At 49.1% G+C, this 10,264-nt stretch overlaps 2 protein-coding genes across 2 annotated transcripts; one reads left to right on the forward strand and one right to left on the reverse strand.

Moving 5' to 3' along the window:
• Nucleotides 1-4,083: 4,083 nt before the first annotated feature.
• On the forward strand, nt 4,084-5,652 carry LOC127300254 (transcription factor MYB44). Its single transcript, XM_051330350.2, has one exon. It carries the CDS (start codon nt 4,237-4,239, stop codon nt 5,263-5,265), a length of 1,029 nt encoding a protein of 342 aa, XP_051186310.1. The 5' UTR covers nt 4,084-4,236; the 3' UTR covers nt 5,266-5,652.
• On the reverse strand, nt 5,280-7,672 carry LOC127303661 (uncharacterized). Its single transcript, XM_071820935.1, has 6 exons — nt 7,668-7,672; nt 7,256-7,568; nt 7,076-7,174; nt 6,915-7,004; nt 6,553-6,836; nt 5,280-5,385 (listed from the first exon to the last, which is right to left on the reverse strand). Exons 1-6 carry the CDS (start codon nt 7,670-7,672, stop codon nt 5,280-5,282), a joined length of 897 nt encoding a protein of 298 aa, XP_071677036.1.
• Nucleotides 7,673-10,264: the final 2,592 nt, after the last annotated feature.

Consider the following 10,264-nt stretch of genomic DNA (forward strand, 5'->3'; position numbering starts at 1 on the left):
AACGGCTCGGGGTCGGAGAGACGTCTGAATCCTTGGACGTGCAACCAACCGCATGCAGGTTGCACATACCGCTACCAGCAGAGAGCAGAGAGACATCACATCGATCCAATCTTCCGTGCGGTCCAGATCAGAACAAAACAGTTTATACTTACGTGATCAAAACTGATTCGAGCGTCATGGCGACACCCTACCCGGCAAGTACCTTGGTTCTAGAGCGAGCTGGTTTGTTTTGTTTTGGAGCAGTTGCTCTGCTAGCTCCCGTGCGGCGCGCGGTGCGGAGTGGACCACCATATGACACGACCACGCCTCCTCAACTCCCAACGGCCACGACGACTCACCAGCCTCATCGCACCAAACCAACTCAAATTCCTTTTTGTTTTTCTTGTTCTGTCCATTTCTTCGCCGTCTAAAACGAAAAGGAAATTGTTTGAAACCCGAAAAAATAATGGGATAGAAAAACAGAATTCCTGCAAGGAAAACCTAAAAACAAATTAGCTGGCTCTATGCCTCACACGTTACTGTTGGAAATCCGGCACGGTATCTTAATTTCTGCGGAGGGAAGTAACCATGTAAGGGAAAAATAAACTCTTATTATGTGGAAGCGTGTACACGGGGCCGGCTCTAGTATTTAGTTAGGCCATACTATGTTGAGGTTGACAACATGGGAGCCAAGGCTAATGTGTATATGCACGCATATTAATAAAATCTTCAAAATCATCACAAAAATGTTGACTCAGAGACCGTCCGTGATGGATAAATACTTGATGGTGTGGTGGTCTGGCATGAGGTTTTGCATGAATTAAAGTTTCAAAAAAATCCTAGAGTTGTTATTACGCTTTATTTTGAAAAAGCCTATGATAAGATTCAATGGGGTTTCTTGGAAGAAGTTCTAAGGAAAAAAGGTTTGAGTGAAACCTGGATTTCTTGGATTAGGCGAGTTGTGCAAACTGGTAAGGTCTGCATAAACATCAATGTGTAGAAAAAAACATCAATGGGGCTTTCCCATTTCGGAAAAAAAACATCAATGTGTAGAATGTGGATTTCTTCAGAACTTTTAAGGCCATGAGACAGGGAGATCAGTTGTCTGCCTTGCTGTTTGATTTTGTGGGTGATGCATTGGGAGAAATGCTTAATGCCGCTAAAGCTGCTAGGCATGTTAAGGGCCTGGTTCCTCACCTGGTGGAGTGAGGTGTGTCACATTTGCAATAAGCAGGTGACACAATGCTCTTAATGGAAAATCATCAAATGAGCTTCATTGCTATGAAATATATTCCCTAATGTTATGAACAAATGCTAGGTCTAAAATTAATTATCAAAAGAGTGAGGTGATAGGGGTGTGGATTAGCTCTGATGAACATAACATGATAGCTAACCTATTCAACTGCTTGGTAGGCTCCTTCCCCATGAAATACCTAGGTTTGTTTGTTGGCTATGATAAAATCTTAGCCAAAGATCTTGTTGTGCATAAGAGAATTGGTAAGAGATTATGCAATGGCTTCAACTCTCTAGCCTTTTTTGGGGTTAGATCAACATTGGTTCATGCTTGCCTTAGAGTATCCCTGAATATGCAATGGGTTTCTATTTTTTCGGATGGAAAGATTCATAAGATGTATATGTCAAGAGCTACCTTTTTCTAGGAAGGAGTTGGTGGAAAGAAAAATATCATATGGTTTGGTGGAAAGACCTCTACAGGCCAATTTTTTTGGGGGTATGGGGTTTGCTGACATTAAAATCAGAAACATTTGTCTCTTTAGCAAATGGATTTACAAGTTTTAGAGTGGAGCTCAAGATTTGTGCTGCCATATTTTGAGGAACAATTATCTTGGTGGTGTGGGGGGTTTCTACCAATCTCAGGGAGGTGTTGGCTCCCAGTTCTGGAGGAGCTTGCACAAAATAAAACATTTGTTTAAACTAGGTTCTAGTTATAAAGTGGGGAATGGTCTCAAAACTTATTTTTTTCCCATTGAAAACCATCTTTCCCTCCAACTCTTTGTGTTGTGAGGACAAAGATAACACTGTTGCCTCAGTCTTGCGTAGGGGGGGGGGGGGGTGTGTTTTCCTAAATTTCCATAGGACCTTTGATGAATGGCAGGGTCTAATTGAGCTTGCTAATGGGTTTAGGTTATCTAATGATGAGGATATGGTTCAATGGGATCTAGAAAGAACAAGAAATTTTGGACAAATTTTTTATACAGATTCATTTCAAATGCTAGAGCCAGAGATGCTAGGATGACGGATATGTGGGCTTCTAATGTCCCTCTTAAACAGAAAAGCTTTATTGCTATGTTTCAGGGGGGAAATCCAATCTGATGCCAACCTAGTGACTAGGCAATGGCCTGGATCAGCTGATTGTGACAGCCTTTATTGGACAAGGCGACGCTTAGGCAGCGCGTTAGCATGCTTAGGCACTAGGCGATGGACAAATGCTTCACCTAGGGTAATAAACGGAAGTCTAGGAAGGTCATATTCCAATGGTATTTGTTGGTAGTTTCTCATTTACATGCCATAAATTAATATTTATTCACAAAGAGTAATGGATATACACACTCTATGGTAAATATACGTCCCCGCCTAGGCCACGCCTAGGGAGCTTAAGTGTAGCCTAGGCATTATGTCGGGAGCAAGGTTGTGATATGTGAGCCACGAGGTTGGTCATAGTGGGGAGTAACTTAGACTAGTAACATGGCATATGTTACTAGTCTAGGTTACTACCTTCATAGTGGGTAGTAACTTATATGTGGTGTCATGCATTGTATCATTTATTAGGCTGGTCATAGTGGGGAGTAGTTACTAGTCTAAGTTACTACCTTCATAGTGGATAATAACTTATATGTGGTGTCATGCATTGTGTTATTAATATGTTGTAGACTCATTTTGCATTGGGGTGTGTGATGTTATGGTAACATAGCTAGTTACCACATCACTCTCTTTCTTCATTTATTGACATGCCACATCACCAAAACTTCTTGAGATGTGTGATGTTACTAGCTATGTTACTCCCACTATGAGTAGTCTTATATTGTAGACTCATCTTTCCTTGAGATGGATGTTATGGTAACATAGCTAGTTACCACCTCACTCTCTTTCTTCATTTAATAGTATGCCATGTCATCAAAATGCTTTGAGATGTGTGATGTTACTAGCTATGTTACTCCCACTATGAGCAGTCTGAGGGCGAGGCACATCTACAACCGTTTTCCCCATTTGCCCCATCGCTCGATGTGTTTCTTAGATGACTGGGCCTTTTCCTTTCTAGCCCAACACACAAAACCGTAGCTAGCCCAGACTACAGAAGAATGCACTCATGCCCCTAGGCTTAGTTCTACAAAATAATTTGATTATACAAGTTAGTAAAAAATTTGTGTCTTATAAAGGCGGAATATTCATTCAGTGGGAAGCGATGTTCTTGTCGACAGCATGACGTCTGTGGTGACTTAGTTAATTTTAAAATTCAACCCGCCAGCTGAGTCTTTCAGATATGCTCATAGGGGTAGGTGTGCGTGTGTGCGTTTGTAGGGGTGAATGTATACGGTTGTATCTGAGCTTCTACAGTTGTACTGTGTTTTTCAACAAAAAAAAATCTACATCTATAATATCTTGATATGCAAATCTACTTTATAATGATCTTAAAGGTATTGGGTTTTATAGTGTATAAATGTTTATGTTTTCACTGTATGCTTAATCAAAGTTTAACTAACTAAACCCACGATTCAAGCTAATTATGGACAGAAGGATTATTTGCTAAATGAAAACCAAAGCCTTGAAAATTATGTATACTGCAAAGAAAAAGAAATTGATCTCTTCGACGGTCCACATGGTGAAGAAGATATTTGGCTCCCCATCCCCATCCATCGACCGTAGCACACGTAGAAGAGGTGATAACTGATAAACAGGGTAATTTCGGTTGGAGAGTGAGTGTGGCCGTTTATTATCCCGCCAAGACGCGTGTCCCGTGGCCAGCTGTTCCCACGCCACGATCCCCTTTCAGTTGCCTGGCTGGAACCCGTTACAACCAACCGGCTACCTCCGGTCGTCTTCCTCCTCCGGTGCTCAGCGTCAGCTATATATGCCGCCCCTGCCCCCTCCGCTCCCCTCCACTCCTCTGTCTCCTTCCTCGGATTCGTTCATTCTCGAAACGTCCTCACAGTATCGCCAGATTTGATCCATTTCTTCCTCCAGCAGTTGCTGCATACTCCTAGACTAGATAGCTAGACCGATCTGTATCGATCGGCAGCCATGGCGGCGTGTAGAGGCGGCGGCGCCCGGGACGTGGACCGGATCAAGGGCCCCTGGAGCCCCGAGGAGGACGACGCGCTGCAGCGCCTCGTGGGCCGCCACGGCGCCCGCAACTGGTCCCTGATCAGCAAGTCCATCCCGGGCCGGTCCGGCAAGTCGTGCCGCCTCCGGTGGTGCAACCAGCTCTCCCCGCAGGTGGAGCACCGCCCCTTCACCCCCGACGAGGACGACGCCATCCTCCGCGCGCACGCCCGCTTCGGCAACAAGTGGGCCACCATCGCCCGCCTGCTCTCGGGGCGCACCGACAACGCCATCAAGAACCACTGGAACTCCACGCTCAAGCGCAAGCACAGCTCCGCCTCGGAGCATGGGTCCCCTGCTCGTGACGCGGCCGACGGCGATGACGGCCGGCCGCTGAAGCGGACCAGCAGCGACGGGGGCCACACGGCGGGGGGATTCTGCTTCAGCCCCGGGAGCCCCTCCGGGTCCGACCTCAGCGACTCCAGCCACCAGAGCATGCCCTCCGTCATGCCGTCGGCTGCTGCGCAGGCGACGGCGCATGTGTACCGCCCGGTCGCGCGGACTGGCGGGGTGGTCATGCTCCCGACGGCAACGGCGCCTCCTCCCATGCCAGAACCGGCGTCTCCGCCGCCGCCGCCTCCTCCGGCGACGTCCCTCTCGCTCTCGCTCTCCCTGCCCGGCTTGGATGCTCCCGGGGCAGCCCCGGTGGCTTCAGCGTCTCAACAGATGCCTCCGCCCATGGCACCTCCTCATCCTGTACAGCCCGCCGTCTCAGCGTTTCATCAGATGCCGCCGCCGCCGTCCATGCCGTTCCAGCTCCAGCCGCAACCGATGCCGCAGCCCCAGCCGCAGCAGGCCGGGGCCTTCAACGGGGAGTTCCTGTCGATGATGCAGGAGATGATCCGGATCGAGGTCCGGAACTACATGTCCGGCTTCGACCCCCACTCGTCGCCCGCCGACGGCGTTCACGCCGCCAAGCGCATGATGAGCATGGCCAAGATCGAGTAGTGAGCACCGACGGATCAGCTCAGGAACAAGATCAGTCTGCTCAACTCGAGAGAAGACAAGAAGAAACAGAGGCGGCAAGTGAAGAGAAGAATACGCAGCAGCTCGGCGTCCAGTTTAGATCTTCCCAGCAATAATTCCGTAGCTCCTGGTCTTATCTAGAGGTCTTTGTTTTAGGTTGGTTCACTTCCATTCTTTTTCCTCCTCAAGCTCCAAGATGCCCGTGGTAGTTCGTTCTCCGGTGGTGATCAGACGAAGAAAACTTCGTCTGGCTGGATCTGCCACTCTACTCCACAAATAAGCTAGCTCAAGAGTTCTTTTTTTGTACAGAGGAAAACAAATGAAATGAGAAAGAGGAAAAAGAGAGAGAGAGACCAAGTTGGTTGATCACATCTGTCTGTCTGTTCAGTTTTTTCACTACAAAGTCGTTTCATTTTGGTACTGCGGCGATTTGCACAAAAATAACCCAAAAGTGAAAGAAAAGCACGGACTAACCCTCCGGCGAAACTATTTCACCAATCTAACCCTTTTGTGTGGCGCCCCTCCCACGGGCGCCACACATGCCCATGTGGCTCCCCTCCTGCCGGCGCCACTGACCCAGCCGACGTGGCCCCCTCGCCGCTGAGCTGGTGCGCCCATCCGACGTGGCAGCATGTGTGGCGCCCCTCCCAACGGCGCCACACATGCACTTGGAATTGCCCAAACATACTGTGAGACAAATCCTCTGGGACTTAGCCGTTTTGCGAGGCTCGATGTGTGGCGTCGATGCCACGGGCGCCACACTAGCATGTGTGGCGCCGATGCCACGGGCGCCACACATAGAGGCTCGCGAAAACGGCTAAGGACTTATCGTCCGGAGCCCCTCGATGTTTTCGACCCAATGTTTGATATAAGTTGGCATGTGTGGCGCCGATGCCACGGGCGCCACACAAGCACCTGTGGCGCCAGTTGGAAGGGCGCCACACATTGACTTGTGTTAAAAACATGAAAAATCCTACCAAAATCCAACAGTTACGAGTACAACATTGGACACAACAAGTAGCAAATTCATGACATACACATATAACACTTCATAGGTCACATTGTAGCACGTAGATTCAAACAACAAGTAGCATTACACACCATGGTTCGAAATGACATAGGGTTCACAAATCGATACTTATGAATATAGAGTTCAGAACAACACGTAGCACATCCTAGTAGCGTCCTCGACGTGCCGTCCTCGCGGGCTGCTTCCGGATGGCCATCCTCTTCGTCCGCTGCCGTGGCTGCTCCTGCTGCTGCTCCTGCTGCTCCTGCTCCTGCTCCTCCTCCTCCTCCTCCTCCTCCTCATCCTCCTCCTCCTCCTCTGAAGAGAACGGCTCGTCGTTCCTCATCCTCGACATATCTGATCTCCGCCGTGGCCCCTCATCCTCCTCGGTGACAACCTTCTTTCCTCGGCTGACATAATCTTCCGGAGTGTACCGGTTTGGACCCTTGCCCCTTGGCTTCAACTGGTAAGCTGACCGTGCGGCTTGCTTGGAGGTACGCTTTGGAAGTATGCCTTGACTCAGAATTAGCTCGTCCTCAGGAATCTTCACAAACACGAACACATGAGATTACAAAGTTGAAATCAGTAAGAACATGTTTGACAGCAACAAAATAGTCCATACCTCCCGCTCTTCTGAAGAGGAAGATGTAGCGATTTCGGCTTCCCGGCAACCTAGCAAGCTGGCTAACCGCCGCATCTTTCGTGCAGTGTTCTGCGTCATCCCGTTCATGGTTACAAATCCACCACATCATAGTATCGTACATTCAAAGTTGGTGATCATACCTTAATGAAATACCGCAACGGTCGGACAGGCTTGTCATCTCTCCCGCTCTGCTCCCACATAACCTCGCACTCCTCAGCTGTTTTTTCGATCTCCTTCCGCTGTGACAAATATAGCATACACAATTGAAGCGTTCACATGGTAATGTAGATGATGTACTACTTAGTGAGAGAATAGAATACCACGAAGTTCAGCTCGGAAGCAATAGAAGTCGATCTCCCTCTGCGAGCAAAGCTGTCGTGCTGGCTTTGCCCAACCTCATCGAACTGGATGGGGTCGTCCAAGATCTCCTCAGGATACGCGTGCTTAACTAACTCGATACGCGTGTTCTCATGGAACCACTCGAGGTAGTTGTTGAAAGCGGCGAAGTCGTGAGGCACAATCTGCTCAGGGCCAGCATTCCGTGCCGCTGCCAAACACTGTTGGAACGCTGCGATGTGGCCGCTATGATGGACTGGCCAATTTGTGATCTTCCTCTGCCGCTGCCTATCAAGCCTGCAAGAATCAACAAGTTAGTTTGTACCTCTTCTATCAAGAATCTTCCATCGCATGATTCCAGAAGTTTACCTATGAAGCGCCTTGTCCGTGTCTTGCCACATGTTGGTGGGCACTCGATACAGCCCAAATCGTCTCATCACTCTTTGCGGCTGGTGGTGTTCAACAAGCCACATGCATATGAGTGGGCAGCGCATACGCCAGAACCGCGCCTCCTCCGTGCACTTGTGGTTGAGGTCAGTCATCGACGCGCCAATACGGTAGTAGCTACCATATGGCTCCCATTCCACCTGCAGCATACAAACATCTCAGAATTTAGAACATGCCAGTAGAATCAATGAAAACTAGGATTGCAAAAGAGTGATCGGTTACCTGCTCAGCGGTAAGAGTGTCCAACTCCGCGATTGTACCGCATGTACATGATCTTTGGATCGCCCGAGCATCTCCGAGACATTGTCCCAAAGGTATGCCCAAGTGGGCTCCCGATCAGGAAAGTGAGGGTAATGAGGCCATGGCCTCTCGTTGAGTACCCTAGGCCGCCCAACTGATAGGCGGTCCCAGCTCCATACGGAAAGTAGGAGCATGCATCCACCAATACCGCCGCTCCCAGTCCTGCTCCCAGTTCTGCGACAAGCTTCGTCCAACTGCGCACGTAAGACATTTGGTTAGTACTCTGTCTAGCACACTACTATAGGAAAATAGTACATAGAGCAAATCATCACCTGCCGGTAGAGGTAGGCAAGTGCCGCTGTTCCCCAACTCCAACGGTTATCCAACACCGTTAGCGCCTTCAGCCAACACCAATGGGCCAGCTTCCCCCCACTGTCAGGAAAGAGAGTCCTCGAAATCATGTACCATAAGTACACGCGGGCGTACGTCCTCCGAGTGTCCTCGTCGGCCTCTTCCGGGCATTCTCCAAAGTTAGTCCTGATCCATTCGAAAGACGCGCCGGCGGGAGCTCTCTTCTTTGGTTCTGTTGGCAGCGGAGGAGCCATGCCAATAAGCACCTCCATCTGCTCGCGCCACCCATCAGAAGCTGTGTTCATACACAGTGGCTCGCCCTGAATAGGTAGTCCAAGGATCATGGAAACATCCTGGAGAGTAGGGGCCATCTCGCCGGCCCTCAAGTGGAAGGTGTGAGTCTCCGGCCTCCACCGGTCGACAAGGGCGGTGAGTGCCGACGGGTTCATGAGTGGACCCCCACGGCTTACAAGGGATATGAACGGGAGAAGACCGGTAGGCCGGATGAACTCCGTGTACCTCTCGTCGTACGGTATATCCGATGTGCCATGGTAACGAATCTTCAAAGGTTGAAGATCCGTTCCCTTCTCCGTCATATGAACAGCCCGGTGCACCCTGTCGTACTCTTCATCCAGAAGCCACACCATCCTACATGTATGAGCAACACATACAACATATTATGAGCCATTCATACCAAATATGAGCAACACATACATGAGAATATATCCAAATAAGCCATCACACATACATTCCTAACAAATATGAGTTATTCCATCAAGAATACTAGGCATATGTAACACATATGAATTTCGTAAAACATACCATTCCTAGCCGCATAATAGACATATGTAAGACAATAGAATGCATTTGCTAAGCTCCAATTTTGCCTTTCACCACATACATACATAAGGTTCCATACATACACACATACATTCATATCTAGGGTTCCAACAAATATTTGGTTCAAATATGAGTTATTCCATCACAAATAATAGGCATACGTAACAAATTTGAATGCATTTGCTAGGCAAATATTAGACATTTCAACACATACATACATTGGATTTCAACACATACATGTAAAATTTCATTCAACACATCTAGGGTTCCTACATATCTAGGGTTCCTACATATCTAGGGTTCCTACACATACACATTCAACACATACATAGCCATTTCAAATCTAGTTTCCATGTCTAGGGTTCATGTACAAATCTAGCAAGATCTATGAAATTAGTGGATGAATGTGAGGGATTCGAAGGGGATTACCTTGAGGAATGGATGGGGAAGAGATTGGCCGGTCAGATCTGACGAATTTGTGCCCGATTTGTTGGGGGAGAGAGGGAGGGAGGAGGAGGAACCGCCGGCCGCCTTGGGGGAGAGAGGGAGGGAGGAAAAGAAACAGAGAAGAAGATGGTCGGGCTGGGCGCGGGCGCGGGCGCCACACTTAAGTGGATGTGTGGCGCCCGTGGCATCGGCGCCACACATGCTAGTGTGGCGCCCGTGGCATCGGCGCCACACATCGAGCCTCGCAAAACGGCTAAGTCCCAGACGTTCCGGAGCCCCTGGATGTTTTCGACCGAAAACATGATATAAGTTGGCATGTGTGGCGCCGTTGGGAGGGGCGCCACACATGCTGCCACGTCGGATGGGCGCACCAGCTCAGCGGCGAGGGGGCCACGTCGGCTAGGTCAGTGGCGCCGGCAGGAGGGGAGCCACATGGGCATGTGTGGCGCCCGTGGGAGGGGCGCCATACAAAAGGGTTAGATTGGTGAAATAGTTTCGCCGGAGGGTTAGTCTGTGCTTTTCTTTCACTTTTGGGTTATTTTTGTGCAAATCGCCTGGTACTGCTCCTAGCAGCAGTAGGTGAAGTACAGTACGTTTTCAGTTTTCGCGTGGTTGGAGTGTCTGGTTTGGGGAGCAGCTGCAGGGGAGGACGAAACGGAATTATGGTG

Source organism: Lolium perenne, chromosome 5, assembly GCF_019359855.2.
Source record: "Lolium perenne isolate Kyuss_39 chromosome 5, Kyuss_2.0, whole genome shotgun sequence".
NCBI classification, from domain to species: domain Eukaryota; kingdom Viridiplantae; phylum Streptophyta; class Magnoliopsida; order Poales; family Poaceae; genus Lolium; species Lolium perenne.